Source organism: Adiantum capillus-veneris, chromosome 9 (genome assembly GCF_014529385.1).
Source record: "Adiantum capillus-veneris isolate H3 chromosome 9, ASM1452938v2, whole genome shotgun sequence".
NCBI classification, from domain to species: Eukaryota; Viridiplantae; Streptophyta; class Polypodiopsida; order Polypodiales; family Pteridaceae; genus Adiantum; species Adiantum capillus-veneris.
The window spans coordinates 133,817,009-133,835,578 of NC_140939.1; the positions used below are offsets into that span (position 1 = coordinate 133,817,009).

General features: G+C 43.7%; 1 protein-coding gene across 3 annotated transcripts in view; it reads right to left on the minus strand.

Annotated features, from left to right (window-relative positions):
* Positions 1 to 237: 237 nt before the first annotated feature.
* The window catches only part of LOC147451206 (uncharacterized), a 121,455-nt gene continuing 103,122 nt past the window's right edge, over positions 238 to 18,570 (minus strand). For all 3 annotated transcript variants that reach the window (XM_086520168.1, XM_086520167.1, XM_086520166.1), the window contains 2 exons: positions 2,610 to 3,681; positions 238 to 2,341 (listed from right to left, as the gene is read on the minus strand). In XM_086520168.1, coding sequence (XP_086376294.1) covers positions 1,263 to 2,341; positions 2,610 to 3,681 — 2,151 coding nt within the window. In that variant the 3' untranslated portion in view covers positions 238 to 1,262. The remainder of the gene's footprint in view (positions 2,342 to 2,609; positions 3,682 to 18,570) is intronic.

The window sequence follows — 18,570 nt, forward strand, 5'->3', positions numbered from 1 at the left end:
CCCCTTTGATTTCCAAAGACTTTAATCTGGGTACACAACATATATTTGTTTTCTCCTGCTCCTTACAATTGGCCCTGCTGGTTAAGGAAGAGAAACATGCAAGAGAAACATACTATGAAAAACCATGTATTCAAGTGATTTGCAAAGAATAAAAGGAAATGAAAATTTTATTATAAAGACATCTCACATGTAATTGGAAAGGAACATGGAAGTTTCCGTATAGTGTACGAATACGGATACCGTACAAATATGCCGTACTCTTATGATTTTTTCAACAAAAGAAAAAAACTGTACGAATCTAAGCCGTAGTACGTACGATTTAAATTGTACTACACGGCATTTTCCCATACAAAACCGAATCCTAATTTATCGTATGACGGTACAATGACAACCCTGGAAAGGAATACATAGACAAATTGGTACAAGGCCACCATTAGATGAACAGTCCTGATTCACATGCAAGTGTAAGGTTGTCTATGATTTTCTCTCCCAGCTTTGTATCCGGTAGCACATAAAACAGGTGTCGGCAAGCTACCTTTGTGTGTTTGAACTTTACCTATTGTTTGACATATTGTAATGTAGGAATGTAATGAGTGTTATATACCAATAGAGGGTGTCCATTAGCTGTGTCCATAGATACACACTTTACACACCCTCCTTCACCAAACCTCAAAAATGTAGGTCAAGGAACCCCGATGCCTCCTTCTCAACAGCTGCCATGAAGAACAAATACTGCAATGGATGAACGCGAATGCTGAATTACCATAGCTGCCTTTGGTTTCATTTACATTGCCAGTACTTCACATAAAGTACACCATGCCTAACACATCAAGGGTACAAAAGCTAAGCCAAACTATACAATCCCATACTTGAGAAACCCTGACCTTTTCTTTATATCTTGATGCGGTGCTTTTATGGTACCAGCAATGCTGTATACAGGGAGGGAGGTCAGCCCTCAGCTGCTCCTAAAGCTAAAATTAAAGACCTTCCTGAGTATAGTTAGGAGATTATCATGGAGGCCTCATATTTTACTGGTTGGACTACGTACCATGAACTTCTTCCAGCCTTGGTAATGATTGCCCTCGACATTTCTATAGTCAGATCACGCCTTCCACAAAAAAAGAAGAATGATATCACCTGGACCAAGTTGGAGCTCCCTTATCGCAACCTCTCCATAGGTCATGTATAGGTGGGGTTAGGTGCTTGATAGCCGAGATGACACCATCTGAGCCATACAAGTAGACTGTAAATCAAATGATACGTCATGAGGGCTCTTCCGAAATGTTTTTTCCTTCATAGTCCTGGCTAGCTCTGCCTGGTGGTATTCTTGAACTAGACCTAGAGGCCATGGAAGAACCTTGGGAGAGAGTTCTATCGTCCAATATGGATCTTCTGGGATCCAAAGACCGCATCTCGGCAATCGGTAACCTGGAAATAGAAAACTGTTGTGATCCTACCCGCTCTTGTGACTGGGATGTGAAGTATGAACCAGGCAAAACCAAGCCTCCAAATGCGACAGTGTTTTGACGTTCACTCGCAGATGCCCTGGGAGCTTGCTGTGACAATCGTCTACGTGAAGAATCCTCTATAGCAGGTGGTAAATTATGCCAATCTGATATATTGGTTGCTGTCCTTGTCATTCTTTGTGGGCCTAAAGGTGTGATGATCCCTCTATCATGCTGGGCAGTAGACTCACCCTCTTGTTCACTTTTATCACTGTTGTCACTTGATTCATCATCTGAAACATCAGTGATTGTTGAGGCCTTTGAATTCAAGGACTCTGCCGGCTCTGAAACACTTGTTGTAACAAGACTTCTTGGCGTGCTCTGACTTGAGCTTTCTGACCTTGAGGACGCTGGGGTTTCAACTGATGCATCTGAAGTGTTTGCTGTTGATTCCACAAGCTTTTCACTCTCTGTCTTTCCCGGATTGAAGTCTTGCGGTCCGCTCGCTACTACATCATTCCCCTCAATTGGGTCTTGGTTTTCACTATGACTGACCAGATTCAAATTTGAGAGGTTCATAGCTTCTCCAAATGAGCTACTATCCCCCTCGGGTTGACAGAGCTTCTCCCCAGAGCTACCATTCTCTTCAAAACGCAGTTCTTGTGTGTCTCGAGCGTAGCCTTCGGTGTCCTCTTTTCCAGTATATCTTGTGATTTCATCATCCTTAAAACTGCTGATTTGATCTCCATGCAATGTTTCCTGCACTCCATTCCACTTCTTTAATTCTTGATCTTCCACTTTAGACTCAGAAGTAGGATAAGGATCTGGTATTATATGGAAGGGCTTGCTTCTATCTGACAGAAAATCAAACTCTGAGGCACCCATCATGGCAGAATCTGCACCAATGTTCCTAATCTCAGGTACTTGTCTTATAAATGCGTCTTTCACAGAATTGTATTAGTGTTTGTATTTTTTTTTTGTGGAAACCTATTCACCCCTTTCAGAAAAAGAGCCTTTCTTTATTGAATCTATGGTAGGAGTCATGAATGATAAGGGTTTGAGAAAAATACCTGTAGCTGCATATTAATACGAGTAAATGTCAGAGATTTTTACTAACAAATTTTGTATGACATGCTGGCATATTTCTCTATCAAAAAGCAATACCTTCTGGTTCAGTTGAATATGCACTTAAAAGCTCGCCATCCCCCTGTTCAAAAATGTTCATGTCGATGGGGGGCGTATCCATTGCTTCATTTGCAGAAGATGCCTCTGGTTCAACCTCTAAAGCCGAAGACACATGTACGGAAGGCCTTTCAACTTCTGCATTCAGAATAAACCTGTCTGCATTATTGTCAGTATCTTCGTGCTCCATGTTCTCATCTGTTGCAGACCCTGACTGAGGCTCCAATTTAATCATATTCTCTCTTACGTCCTTGATTAAAGGTCGAAGACTTGAATGAGCCGTTAACGCGTTCTCATCCATCATATCCTCTTGCAAGATCTTCGGATAAGTATCACATACATCATATTGGCGAATGTCCAAATCACTTTCATAGTCATCATAGTTTACATTCTGAGTTGCATAAGACGTATTACTGTACAGGTTTGTTTGGGAGTCTGGAATTTCTGTACTATCTGCATTGACAGCCTCTGGGATAAGAAAGGGATCTGTATTTTGCTGCTCATACAAACTAATCTCTGTTGAGTTTAATGAGGGACTGTAGCCATTTTCAAGATCTGACACACCATAAAAGCTATTGTGAGTTGTTTGGAATTCTGGTGAATTGAACCTACTTAGGCTTTCAGATGCCTTGAATAAAGGATTGGCTGAGGACCTCCTTAATGAAGCTCTATTGAGAGAACCAAATTCTACCTCCATTGAGGTGTTAAAAGAAGTTTGTGAGTATCCAACCTTCTTGGGCTTACTAGGAATGACAAACTTATTGAAACTGCCAGGATTCAAAGACAAGCCCAGTCCTTTACTCGGGCTGATGCTGTTATGTGAGCTTGTCCCAAATATTCCGAAGTCAGATGTCACTTCCTGTAAAAGAGGCTCCAAATCTGTGTCATTCCTACAGTTAGGAGAAAACTGGGAGAGAATCCATTCATTTGAGTAGAGATCTTCAACAGCTTCATTCAGTTCCAGTTGGAGCTGTTTGGAGGCTGGATTGTTCTTCAGCAATAGTTCCAACCTAATGACTTTATTTTGAGACATGGTTCGCTTGCGACATAAATCCTGATAGCAACACAAACAGGAAATTGTAAGAGGAAAATCTTGAAGGCATATCAAACATGTTCAGTTTCTTGTTAATTTGGTCTTGACAATGTAAGAGCACATTTTTGCAATAGTACAAAACAACATTCAGAAATTGAATTGGAACCCCCTCTTTGCCGCACTCGCGTGCTGTCACGATCTTGATGCAAACGATCTCCACACAATAAGGAGAAAAGCATAACTCGATGACTGATACAGAAGAGATTTAACCAGAGCCAAACAAATCCATTGCTTTCTGTTTTTACAGCCTTAAAATGTGATTGTGATATCTTCATTTTAGTGCAATGGCTGCGATGGAGGGCTGAAAGCCAAGAAATAGAAAACATAGCAAAGAAATCTACATGGTGCAAACTTAACTAAAGAAAATCATTATCTGGAAAATTGGATTCCAGTTAAGCACATTAAAGCAACCCAAAAGATTCTTGCGAGTAGCCTTATCCTCTTTCTTCTTGATCAGGGTGAGGTAAGGGATAAATACAGGCTCAAGTTAAGCACATTAAAGCAACCCAAAAGATTCTTGCGAGTAGCCTTATCTTCTTTCTTCTTGATCAGGTGGAGGTAAGGGATGAATAAAGGCTCAAACTTGAGTTTATTCCTAGAACTTTTTCCCTAATTAGCACTGCATCAAGAAACTGAAATAGGACTGTTTCTGTAGCTTTATTTCGGAAAAAACAGTCAAGCAGCTCCAGATGGCATGTCGGAAAAGTGGGCGAGAAAGGCATAAGGGAAGAAACAAGAGAGATGAAGAGACAACGGAACCAAAATCGATGTTGATCATGACCAAAGGAGTGAAATAAGTGTTGGATAGAATGGAAGCAATGGAAGCTTTGCTTGGGGGAAAGACAACCACAAGGGTCTCCATTGCCAGCAAGGTCAGGCAAGTCCTAAAAAATACCCATCACAATAAAAATAACCTCTGATAAGAAAATGCGGAGAGAAAAACCATGAAATGGCCATCATTCACAGCGTGCATAGTGAGAGGCCGAATGAGGCAGCCAACTGGGACAAGTTGGCAGATAATTGGGCACATGATAAAACATTATCCTGGAATTGTACTAGTGGCCAACCCACAACCAAGGGCCATGCCTGCTGCGAGATAAAGAAGAAATGATACATTGATGTCTCCTAAAGGTTAAAAAGGTCCATGAGACCAAAATAAGACAAGTGTTAAGACACCCTCCCTGCCACCTGCACAATAGCCCCGCCAACCCTCCCCGCGGTTGGTGTCATAAAATCTAATATCTAACCAACCCAAATGATTTCTCATATTAAACTGATCATTTAATGTGGGAGAATAAATGGGAACAAGGGTTAGAATATAGATGTGTGCTTATGGATCTATCTCAACACGGGGCCAAGGTAAAAGGGTCCAAATGAGAGACGGTCTGTCAAAGAGCAAGGCTAGCTAATGGAGCTTAAAGACCTTAGGGTTAGCTTCATTAAAGACCTCCAAAGGTTAGTGTTAAAAGTCCTTTGACCTTAGGCAAGCTAGTGTTGTGCTTGAGGTGGGAACCCGGCCCAAGCTTGAGGTGCTTGTCGTGCTTGCTGACTCAGGTGCTTGAGGTGCTAAGGTGCTCCATGACTAAGATGCTTGAGGGGCTTGAGGAGTTCCAAAAGTCAAACATGATCCCAACTCAAGGGGGGGCGAGCCCTCATTGTAGGAGCATGAGAGAGAGCACACACACCCTCACACAAGGCAAGCTTGGTCTAAAGAAGTAAGAAGGACACTTATCAAGTTCCTCTTCATGTTGCCCTCATGGTGTGCCTAAAGCCTATTGGTTGGCCTTTCAAGGGGTCCAATGATAATTTAGCTAATTTATTTATTTGATAATGCATTTATCAAGTCCTCTCTCTCAAAGGGGAAAGGGGGCACTTGTCCCAAGGCTAGCATGGTTGCTTGATATGCACCCTGCATGTGATTGGCTAGGCTTGTAGGGGTCCAATCATCTTCTAGCATGAGCTACAAGGGGGGGTCGACCAAGGAAGCTAGGGGCTAGCTTGGGGGGTATACTCTCCCACACGCACGCACACACACTCTCATTGTGTGAGGTGCAAAATGCAAGAGCTCCATCTCCTTCTCCAAGATTGTTGAGAAGTTGAGAGCCTACACCAACACTCTTGGCTATGGAATGCAAATCCAACCAAGAGCCATGCTTCAATGCTAAAGCTTGCCATCTTCTTCATCTTCATTACTGTGCTATTATGCTATGCTAAGCAAGAAGAGTGATGATAAGTGAGGAACTATTTCTTTCTCCTATGAATGTTTCTTCTTCCTCTTCCCTACCCTCTATGTTCTCAAAGTAGTCTCATAAAAATGCTCACTCTAATTCTCTTAATTCCGCTATTCTCAAAGTTCATAGGCCATTCCCATTACAGCTGTTGTTTTAAACACTGCCACCCGTGGCCATCTTCCTCCACTACCCACCTAGTTCCGTCTCCCCTGTGCTGCTGGTGTGTTGCTGCCCTTGCCTTTGCCTATACCTGACCCCCTTTACCCAACCCCCCTCATTGTGAACCTCCATTTCCGCCTCACCCTACACGAGTTTCTCTCAGAGTTGTAACATCACAAGGGTTTGTCATGCCGTTCGAAAATCGGGTCCCTGTTACACTGCTTACCTCTCAGTCGGTCATCTCAGCAATGATGAGCAATGTCACAGGTTTTGGAGACCAAGGTGCAGCTACCTTGACGCATCAGTAAATTGCCATAGTCTTCGCCACGGTTATTCAAATAAGACACAGCATCAAGTATCTATTGTTTTTCTCAGGGAGCAGACTCCTTATAGGTGTTAATCATCACAAACTTGGGGTTCCATACTCTGGTAAACTGTCACATAGTGGTGGTCAACTCCATTGGTCACTTGTCCAATTCCTTGGGTTGCTTTTGGTTATAAGCATTAGAGGTAAGCAGCTCTTCCTTATGAATTCTGATGGAGTTTCCATTGGGATTAGACTCTCTGCAGATACAATCAGTTCTATTCAGAGTTCAGTGGCTACATTTGAGGCATACTGTTTGGTATGTAGAGCGGTTGGAGAGAAGGTGTCAACACCACAGCTTCTAGACTTCCTCAGAGAGCCTTTCTTTCACAATCTATCCCCATGTAGCAGGGCTAGAGTGTCACTTGCACTAGATAGGTAGTTACAGTTGATCTTGGGTTCACACTGGTGGACTCTAGCCTGGGCCGTGACACGTGGCAAATCCAGGGCGTGGTGGTCTAGTGGACAACGTGGCTAGTTCACGCCACCACAGTTCAAAGATAGAGGTAGCTAGACTGTCAGGGTTATTTGTGTTAGCCATTGGCTGCTCTTTATGGTTGTATATATGCTTAGTTGGTTCTAGTCGTCGTATGTATCATACTTTCTATGAGTCTAGTGTCACCAGCCAGTGGCAATTCCATTTTTGTTTATTTTCTCTTTCTTTGGGGAATTTCGTGTGTTTTACCTTTTGGAAATACCCCTCTGGAAATCTAACTGCCCTGCATTGCATAGCCAGTGTGAAACTGTTCAGAGAGAGTCCAGGCCTGAGGGCTAAAGAGCACTAAGGTTGGACAAGGACTATGATTAGCCAGAGTGAGGTCATTGGCCAGCCAAAGCGGAATCCTTTGCTACATAGGCTACATTTCAGTTCTGGGTGTGGTTGCAGTGTACAAAGAGGATCGGATGACCTAGAAGAATGGAATGGTAGAAACTCCTAAATTTTAGGGACTGCTATTTTTGGACAGCAAAATGTCTTCGCGTCATTACGTGCAGTTTGACATGGGGATCATTTTGTTACTCTGTGGCCAAGTCAACAGAGGCTGCAGGTAAGATATTTTTAGACCCGAGGGTCTAAAGCGGGAAAATGCACTAATGAGTGACACTTGGCACTCTGAGGCCAGTTTACTACTTAAAGAGAAGGCAAAAACGTGATTTTCAGCTGTGAGCTCGTTTTTGAGTGCTGTCACATGTGGGAGAGCTTCAATGGAGTGCTGGCTTACTCTCTATGTACAGTGAGGTGCAGGATGTCATGACCTGCATACCTCTCACTGCTCTCTCTCTCCCCTTTGTTGTGTCTTGAAAGTACAGGTAAAGTGGGCGATAAATTAAATGGGTGAAAGAAAATAAGGATTAAGTCTAAGGTCTACCTTGAAAACCTTGAAAACACAGAGAGTTTGGGATGACCTTGAAAACACAGAGAGTTTGAAAGCAGATCGAGTGGATTTACAGGTGAGAAAGGCTACGAGAGTCTTTCTTTGGATACAGGTGAGAAAGGCTACGAGTCTTTCTTTGGATACAGGTGAGAAAGGCTACGAGTATTTCTTTGGATACAAGATGGATGGCAACAAGGAAGAGGGTTCCTCTTCAGAGGATAGATAGCCTATTCCAACTACACATGAAATTGGCGAGAGTTCAGGCCAAGCAGAGAAAGCTTTGCAGGTTGTTACTGCAATGACCATGTTCAAGCAATTGATGGAGAATCCAAGATTTATGGAGTTCATAAAATCTTCATCAATAGCACATCAAGTTCAAGGCAGTTTTGGCATGCCAGGAACAGTGTTTAGCGGTATGCAAGGCATGGTGCCTAATCCCATGTATGCAAACATTGGTTTGCACCCAAGATTTCAGGGCACACAAGGCCAGTTTGGGGTGCACAAGGCAACTTGGGTATGGCTGGTTTTTCAATCCCATCAGTGAATATGACACCTGGACATCAACATGTTACTGGCCAGGGAGTACAGATGGCTCCCACAGGTGTACCCATTATGCAAACTGTCTCTTTGAAAATTTGGAGTCAATGGATAAGCTAAAGCCATACAAAGAAGATGATCAGTGAGTCCATTGACACATTCAATGGCTTTGATGAGAGGACAAAGGTTTTCTCTTTCCTCAAAGAGTTTGACAAAGCATTTGTTGGAAGGAGCATTTAAAGTCAGGAAAGCTGCCACTTTTCTTTTAAAAAAAAGTTGCAAGTCAATGGTGGAATACACTGTTGTTACAAGGATAGACTCCTTCCACTTGGAATGATTTCATACAAGTACCGAATTAACTAAAGGCTAATTCAAAACAGGTACAGGATGATTTAACAAGATTTCTTGCGAGAAATCTCGTGTAAATCAAAGGGCAAGTAGTCCTACTGATGCAGAAGATCAAAGGCTACGAATTGATGCGATTGGCACGCAAAACAGAGCTCGAAAGAAGAAAATACAGCTTGCTGTATTTTTCTGCAGATTTAGGGTTTTGACCCTATTTGATGCCTTTTTGTCCCAAGAGCTTCGGGGAAGCTAGAGGACAGTAATACAAGTGATCTGGAGCATTTTAGGAGCTAAAAACAGAGAATTCAGCGTGCTGAATTTCCAGGACAGATTTGCAAAAGTGCTCTATTATGCGTGGATAATCACTTGGATATGTGGATTTTTGGTTGTGAAGGTTTCTACTACAGTTATGCTACCAAAATTGGATCAAAAAGAGAATTCTTGGCCCAATAAAAGTGGCAGCATAAGGGTAGATCATAGGTTAATCTCCAAAGATCAAGATGAAGAGCAGAGAAAGATTGTTTTCGATGCTGAGTATGCAAATCAGTGATATTGCATAAAGGCTGAAATTGCCTCAGAGTTCGAAGATTCACAATGCGTTTCACGTGAGTCTTCTCAGACCCTGTGTGGGTGATGTACCAGAAGATATGCCAGCTGAAGATCAGCCGGAAGTTGAGGAACTTGACGAGATCTTGGTCCCGGAACAGATTTTGGCACATAAAGAAAGAAGAGAAAAGGCAAGGTTGCAAGGTGCTGTTTGGTAAAGTTCAAAAGCTATTCACCTCTAGATGTCAAGTGGATGGAAAAAAGTGAACTTACAGAGTCACTAAAAGTATGGGAACTTAAAACCTTGGTTTGCAACCTACCTTGACCCCTTGAGATTCAGAGCTACATGGATTGTCAGTGTGACAATGGCTTCTGAAAGAAATGATGTACATGTTACTTACAGTGAGCTCAAATGAAGTGCATGTTACATGAATGTTAGAGCTGTACAGATTGTCAGTTTGGCAATTGCTCTTATGGAATGTCCAAAAGTTTGTTTAGTGCTATAGAAGTGAGTATTTCTTGTCAGTTTGTCAAGGGTACATGAATTATTTCTATTGAAGAGTACATGTGTAACTGCATTCTTAAACTGTCGGTTTGGGTATGCTCGAAAGGTTACTGGATCAACGTGTACTAAAAGACAGTGGCAAAATGTGACGCTTCTATTTTGTCATTGGAAAGTTATGGACTCAAAGCAATGGCAGAGTGTGACGCTTCCACTATGTCATTGGGACAGGGTTCACACGCAGGCAATACATGTGTCAACGAGGTGTTCACTGTGAGCATGTATGTGTCGTACATGTGTCGTACATGTGTCGACACGGTGTCCAGACACCCGAGTGTTGACTGTAAGCATGTATGACATAGGTGCAAACGAGGACGTTTGAGATTTCAAGAGGGGAGTATGTCACCAGCCAGTGGCAATTCCATTTTTGTTTATTTTCTCTTTCTTTGGAGAATTTCGTTTGTTTTACCTTTTGGAAACACCCCTCTGGAAATCTAACTACCCTGCATTGCATAGCCAGTGTGAAACTGTTCAGAGAGAGTCCAGGCCTGAGGGCTAAAGAGCACTAAGGTTGGACAAGGACTATGGTTAGTCAAAGTGGGGTCATTGGCCAGCCAAAGCGGAATCCTTTGCTACATAGGCTACATTTCAGTTCTGGGTGTGGTTGCAGTGTACAAAGAGGGTCGGATGACCTAGAGGAATGTAATGGCAGAAACTCCTAAATTTTAGGGACTACTATTTTTGGACGGCAAAATGTCTTCGCGTCATTACGTGCAGTTTGACATGGGGATCATTTTGTTACTCTGTGGCCAGGTCAACAGAGGCTGCAGGTGAGATATTTTTAGACCCGAGGGTCTAAAGCGGGAAAATGCACAAATGAGTGACACTTGGCACTCTGAGGCCAGTTTACTACTTAAAGAGAAGGCAAAAACGTGATTTTCAGCTGTGAGCTCGTTTTTGAGTGCTGTCATAGGTGGGAGAGCTTCAATGGAGTGCTGGCTTACCCTCTATGTACAGTGAGGTGCAGGATGTCATGACTTGCATACCTCTCACTGCTCTCTCTCTCCCCTTTGTTGTGTCTTGAAAGTACAGGTAAAGTGGGCGATAAATTAAATGGGTGAAAGCAAATAAGGATTAAGTCTAAGGTCTACCGCCCTTTTTGAAAGTACAAGCCGGTTACACTAGAGTCTTGAGTCTTGTGCTCTAGCACTCGCACACTTGTACTCTCCCTGCACAGACGGAGCCTCGACACCCCCATTGTAAAGTGGGCGATAAATTAAATGGGTGAAAGCAAATAAGTCTTGAAAGTACAGGTAAAGTGAGCGATTAATTAAATGGGTGAAAGCAAATAAGGATTTAAGTCTAAGGTCTACCACCCTTTTTGAAAGTACAGGCTGGTTACACTAGAGTCTTGAGTTTTGTGTTCTAGCACTCGCACACTTGTACTCTCCTTGCACAGACGGAGCCTCGACACCCCCATTGTACCCGTGAGTCCTGGGCTTGGAGCTGAGTGTGCTGCCAGCCAGTTCATGAGTTAGTCGAGTTCCATTGTGTTTGGAGTCTACTATTGAGTCATTTGAGTTTGCTCTGTTGTGACATTGCTTTTTAGTGTTTATTCTCTTTGGAGTGAGATTTCTTGCATATTGCACCGAGGGGCACCCACAGTCGAGAGCATTACATACTTTTCTTACTACAAGTGCTCTCATTTTTGGCACGCCCATTGGGACCTCAATTGGTGTCTCACTCCGCTAACCGTACATGGTTGAGAAGCTAGCTGGTTTAGTCTCTCGCCTAGCCTAGCTTGTTGGTCTAGACTCATCTAGTCTAGCTTGATCTAGTCCACCTTCGCTTTGTCCAGCTTGGTCTAGCTTGTCTAGTCTCTCGCCCCTGTCTAGCTGGAGTGGTCTAGTCGAGTCTGGTCCAATGGTTTTGGTCTAGACTCTCCAGCAAGTTCAAGGGTCTCCGTGCCCAAAGCTTGGGTGGGAGTGTTGCTACTGCATGACACATACAAGGCAGTCTAAAGATCGAAAAAGCCCACTACAGAGCCCTTTATAGTACTACCACAAAAATCACCAGCCTTTCTTACCGAGTAGAAGTCCTCCACCCCCGCTCCTTCTACCCTCTCAAGCATCTTCCTCAACCAGCTCCTCACCACCCTTGTCACCTTCCCCAGTACACTTTCCACCAACTGTGTTACAATAGGCTCCTGAGGAGGCAACAATGGAGGAGCTAACAAGCATATTGGCCAAGGTGAACATAAACTTTTCGCCTTTCAAGGGACTCTCCATAGAGGATGCAGATGACCATGCTAGGAGATTTGGATCCCTTTGCACAGGTCATGGCCTCTGCCTGCCTAGTGCTCTTCCCGTCAACCTTGGATGGCTTAGCAGATAAATGGTGTAAAGTGTGGGTTTTGTCCTTGACTCTGAGTGAATGAGGGAAAAGGTGAAATAGTCCCACATGTAAAGGAGTCAAGTTCTAGGGCTACTTAAAGCTCACTTTCATGAATAAACAACATAGTTCAAGTTTGCACTACATGCTTGTCAATGATAAGCCTGTGCTAAGCTAAGTCAATACTCAAGATTGTGTTTATGAGTCCAAGCTAATCTATCTTGGAACCTAATTCACTTGAGTGATAATCTTGCTTACATACACTCACACTTGCACTATGTTTCTCTATCACCCACCTTAGCTAGCACGATCCCATTCCCATCAAGTGGTATCAGAGCTCTGGTGTACTAGCTAGGTCTATTGCTATGCATTTTTTAGTGTGATTAACATTCTTTAATTATCATTAGCATCTCCATTAGGTTTCTCTCTCCCTAATCACTAGCATCGCTAATTAAGCTTGGGCATGTTCTTGGCAATACCAATGAGCCACTACCCTTCTTAATGGTGATTAGTGGCGTTCTAATAATTGAGTATGTGTGAGCAATTTTTCAATTAGTTGCGTGCTTTTGTGTCCATTTTCAGATTGTATGCTTTGTGTGTGTGCGAAGCCGTCATCGAGAGTTTTCTATTGACTATCTCCCCGCTCAAATATGGCTCCGTTAGCACACTTAATCATTTGAACATTTTTTGCTCGATTTAAATGCATTATTAGTTTTGCGTGTCCAAATCTTCATGCTTTCAACCTTCATTAGACTCCTTAAACTCTGCATTTTCCCTGCATTAAGTCTTGATTCACCTTTTCTGAATAAGAGGTGGAATAGAGGGTTTTGTGTATGTGTGCACCTTGCCAAAATAACCTTATAATGTTTTATTGTGGGTCTTACACCACAAGGAGCCAAGAGGGAAAGTGGTTATCTTGCTTATTATAGAGCAAACGGTCCCCACAAGTTCGGGGGTCAATCCTTGGCGGCTTTTGTATTGTAGCAAGGTGGGTGGATGCCAAATCCCTTTCAATAGGCACTATAGGCCGTTGGCGGGTCCGCCGGGGGCCGCTCCCATGCACGGGGTCTCTCTGTAGCCGGACACCATCGTGCCATCCCTTTTTTTTGAAATAAAGCCCTTGTTGGCTCCGCAAGGGGGACGTCCTACGGTGCTGCTACCCAACTCCGCTCTGCCCGCGACCTTATTGGGCCCCCCTTCCCGCGGCCAGTGGCCCTCTTGATCCTCTAAGCTCCAAGCCCTCTAAGGGCATGCTCCCACATAGTTGCAGCATGGCCAAAATCATTGAGATCCATGGAGACCCTAAAGAGCTTCTAACATCAACAGTTTCCAAGGCGTCAAAGATTGCCAAGCATCAAGCATTTCAAGACAACTTTGAGCTTCAAATCTTTTTCAGCAATCAAAGAAGGCAAATTTTTTTTTGTGAAGGGTGACTTCACATTCGTGAAGAGGTACTTCACAAAATCAAGGAATTTTTTTTTCTCTCTCCTAACTTGCAATAAAATAAATTCATCCAAGCTCACTATAATTGAAGGGGAGGACATTGCTAGCCTAGTAAATAGGCTTAAGAGCATTGTCACGCAGCTCACTTACATTCAGTGCGAAGTACCAGAAGTTGACAAAGTGGCCGTGCTTTTGAGTGTACTTCCACCCTCTTATGACCACTTAGTCACCATTCTTGAAGAAAAAGAACCGGCTCCACCTTTCCAAGATGTCATCAACTCAATTCAAGCAAAAGAAAGAAAGCAAAAGGCTCATTAACATCATCAAGAGGGGCTTTTGTCACATCATCCTCAAGGGGAAGATATTCACCATCGACATCATCAAATGGAAGAAAGTGTTATAATTGTGGAAGAATGGGACATGTAACAAAAGATTGCTACACAAACAAACCTTGCAGCAAATGTCGTAAGAAGGGACATCCTCCTTCTCGATGCTACTCAAATGGAGGCAGTAGCAGTGGAGAAAGCAACAGTAGCAACAACAACAACAGAAGCTACAAAGGGAAGAAATATGTCAGAGGATCCGCTCATATGGTAGAGGACGAAGAAGAAGACGAAGACGAGAATAACCTTGTCTTCTATGAAGACATACTTTGAAGATTGCAACCTCTCTACTTGTAGGGGAGGACCTTTATTTTCCTGTGTGGACTTTGCCATCCTTGTGGATATTGTCATCCTGTGTGGATTTTGCAATCCTGTGTGGATATTGCATCTTCAGTATTTTGTCCTAGCCCAAACACCACGGGGAGGATTGTAAAGTGTGGGTTTTGTCCTAGACTCTGAGTGAATGAGGGAAAAGGTGGAATAGTCCCACATGTGAAGGAGTCAAGCTGTAGAGCTACTTAAAGCTCACTTATGAATAAACAACACGGTTCAAGTTTGCACTACATGTCACAACACGGGCACCACGCGCCAATAGAAAAGAACTGACTGAACAACTTTAAGCACTTTAAATAACAATTGAACTGAAAAGATGTACGACTCGAGATGGGGAGTGGCGAAGTTCCACCCCAAGAGAGCACTGGCACCCCTTTCGGTATTTCTTTATTATTGCTGATTCGCAAAGTACAACAGCCGGGGAGCACCTTCTCTACAATTGGCCGGGATCTAAAGGTTGGCTCCGTTCTTCAGTGGCTTGACACGTCAGCAGTTTGTGACATCTTCCTTTCTTGAAAGAAAGTAATCATCCGCGATCACAACATATCTGCAAAACAACTCAAGTTAGCTCAAAAATTTCCAAGGGTCATTCCGAGGGACAATTAGTTTGCTCTGTTTTTTTGTTAAGGAGTTGGCTTCTCCTTTCGGCTCTTTTGTTAAGGAGTTGGCTTCTCCTTTCGTCCCGATCGGAACTCTTGCTATTCCGGCATAGTAAAATTAGCCATCACACCAAGACCGCACTGATCTTCGACGGGTGTCTTGATGCACTAAAATTACATACCCATGCAATCTCATCCAATTAGGAATATTCACTAGTTGGCATATCACAATGCAACACAAATGCTCACATATGCATGTTACAACACCTAGAAAAATAAAGTCGCCAATGAATACTCCTCCTGCATAACCTAACAAGGTCCAGGCCGGGAGATATTCAACGACTCCCTCATCACTCCTTCTGCATACCCTAAAAAGGTCCGGGCCGGGAGATATAGAGGCCTCTTACAACCAAACGCCCCCCAGACCGCAGCCTGCCTCATTTGGAGGTGTTGAGAGTAACCACTGCTCAGACTTCTTAATACTCCTCCCGCATAACCATCCAGGTCCGGGCCGGGAGTAACAACAACAATACTTTTCAAGCATTCAACACTCCCCCCGCAAATAACCACAAGGGTCCGGGCCATGAGTATGAACAAGCATTCTCAAACATCATTTCTCACCACTCCACCCAGGAGTAAATCACCAAGCATTGAAACCAATATTCAAACCAGAGTCAAACAGTTCAAAATAGATACCATCCATTTCAAACAAATTCCAAACAAGATCACCAAACAAGTTCTCAAACAAAATTCGAACTTAAAAAGAAATCTCGACATCAATCGAGCTCGAAAAGTCAACTAACTTTCCATCCTAAAACCTGCACTTAAAATTAGGGTTAGGTTCCTTCCATGAGGTCGTAGCCAGCCACACCATGGTCCATAAGCGCTTGAATAGTCGAAACAAGCCTCGACAGACAATGTTCCTGTGGCGATGATGGTAGCCACAAGATATACTAATCACACTGGACCTCCAAGATTATCAGCTTGAGAAGAGACACATGGTGAGAGATGTTCAAAATTTTCAAGTTGTAATCTGCTAGGGTTTCCGTGGCAAACATTTCAGGATACCCGACTCTGCCAAAAGCTGCCAGAAACCATATAACTTCGGGTAAAAATTTTCGTACAAGCTTGCCAAGTCCTTCGAGTGAGCGGCTTGGTAGCTATAGACATCCACCATTGCATCTGAGAAAAACAGCAGCTCGAAACAAATCTTGATCCTTCTATTGTAAGTGATCTTAATGGCTTATGCCCTGTAAGACATGAGCGGTGAAGAAGGGAGCGTGTCCAATGCGCGATTAAGTAGGGTGGGAGTGGCTAATAACTCCGGGGTCACGACCCAAAGATACTTCAAATGAGATTCCAATAGACTTTGGAAGCGCCAGTTTGCTCTGTCTGCTCTTTCGTAGGACCGGTATTCTTTCATAAAAGCACACGCCTGATGCTCTGATACCACTGTCACAAGACGGGCACCACGTGCAAATAGAAAAGAACAGACTGAACAACTTTAAGCACTTCAAATAACAACTGAAGTGAAAAAGATGCATGACACGAGACGGGGAGTGGCAAAGTTCCACCCCAAAAGAGCACTGGCCCCAAATGCTGGCGCCCCGGTATTTCTTTATTATTGTTGATTCACAAAGTACAACAACCAGGGAGCACCTCCTCTACAATCTGCACGCTGAAGAGTGCCAGAGAGTGCCCCTAAGGCTCATATTTAAAGGCCCAAAGCCTAAAAGCATCAAATATAAAAAGTTGATCCTAAAAAAACACTTTCCTAAAATTTCGGGATTTTCCTAAAAATCCGCCGCGAATTGCATTGTATAGGTGCCACGTCATCATGTTTTGATGTGCAAAGTCTTCTGAGTGTGTTCTGCTTAATTTTTAATGCCTTTATGTTACTTGGGCCCCACTGGACGGTGTCCCGTAAGTTGGTGGGAACTCTTCTTTAAAAATAAGGCCACTTGTCAAGACTTTGTAAGTCTGTAAAACTTCTTCTTCTTCTTCTTCAATTGCTTCTTCTTAGGGTTTTGGCCCCTTGGCCGGGATCTGAAGGTTGGCTCCGTTCTTCAGTGGCTTGACACGTCAGCAGTTTGTGACACTACATGCTTGTCTATGGTGAGCCTATGCTAAGCTAAGTCAATACTCAAGATTGTGTTTATGAGTCCAAGCTAATCTATCTTGGAATCTAACTCACTTGAGTGATAATCTTGCTTACACACACTCACACACTTGCACTATGTTTCTCTATCACCCACCTTAGCTCCAACCCGATGAGACATTGCAAAACTCATGACAAGAACGAAGTCTCTTGTTGCAAGCTTCCCCACCAACCAAGAGAATTCATGGTCAAGAAGTGGGTGGAGAAGGCTCTCCCCAAGACATCTCAACAAAAGTTACGGGAGACTCTCGAACCTGGAGCAACTCTGGAGGAGTTGTCGCTGCCGCTACTAGGATAGAAGGAGCAAGGAGGCTATTAAAGGGCCTCCCTCATGTAAAGGCAGCCTCAATTCTTATGAAAAAGTCCTTGATTTCTATATGTAGGGAACTCGAAGCACTGAAGTTACAACGAGCTCTTCGAGAGGAGAGATCCTTCTCTCTTTGACTGGAGAAGTCCCCACATCAAGAAGCTTTGGAACAAATAAAGGGGGAGTCGGAAGAGCTCAAAGCTCAACAGGAATCTAAGTCCGTGGTCTGGTGTAGTTCATGTCGCTCTCAGGGGCATCCTCCTCAAGAATGCACACTACGGGCTTATTGCCACTTCTGTGAGAAGTCCGGGTATGAAGACAAAGATTGCTACTACCTGAAGGAACTGCGGCAACTACAATAGAGCCTCGCCCCTATGCTTCAACAAGGGTTGGCACCTGCCTCCAACATGGTTTCCCTCTATGGCCATCCAAATCACATGCCCACTTTGCTGACTACCCCTCCTATGCAAGCTTTGCAAGGTATGCAAAGTACTTTTCCATCTTAGAGCTTTTACCATGCTAACACTTCAACAACCCCTCGGAGCTTCTACTCGTCAGCATCCACCTCCATGCAGTAAGAGCAGAGGTCACATCGCCTCCCAACTCGCCCATCCAATTGGCCCATTTTGTGCTACAGATGCGGGGAATATGGGGCACTACCAAAGCAAATGTCTTTTGCCAAAAGGGTCTCCTCCGTGCTGACATTTCCCTGAGGCTAAGGATCACTACAGTAAGGACTGTCAAAACAACATGCATCCACATCTTTGAGCCCAATCAAAGCCACCTGAATTCACATTTCCCAAGATAAATCTGATAACTATTAGCACCATCCCCCAGCCGTCACCTTCTGCCCATGCGGTTGCCCCTCAAGACAAGTTGCAGCTGGTAGAGGAGCCCGATAGTGTCTTCACTCGGGCACAGAGGGCAGCCCTCGGCCTCAATCTTCTAGTAGGTCCAACTTTTCCCTCCCCAAAGAAAACACCTCTTCCAACAGCTGACAAGCCATCCCCTAGTGCCAAGAGCGGATCTTCATCTCTGCTCTCCGATATTGATGGGGCTTCTTAGAAGCAGTTGCTGACCTACAATAGATGAATGTACCAGAGAAGGCATTGATCCAAGGGGAAAAACCTACAGCAGAGGATGTCCTCAAGAAACCTTTCAGCAAGTGTCTCTCTATGA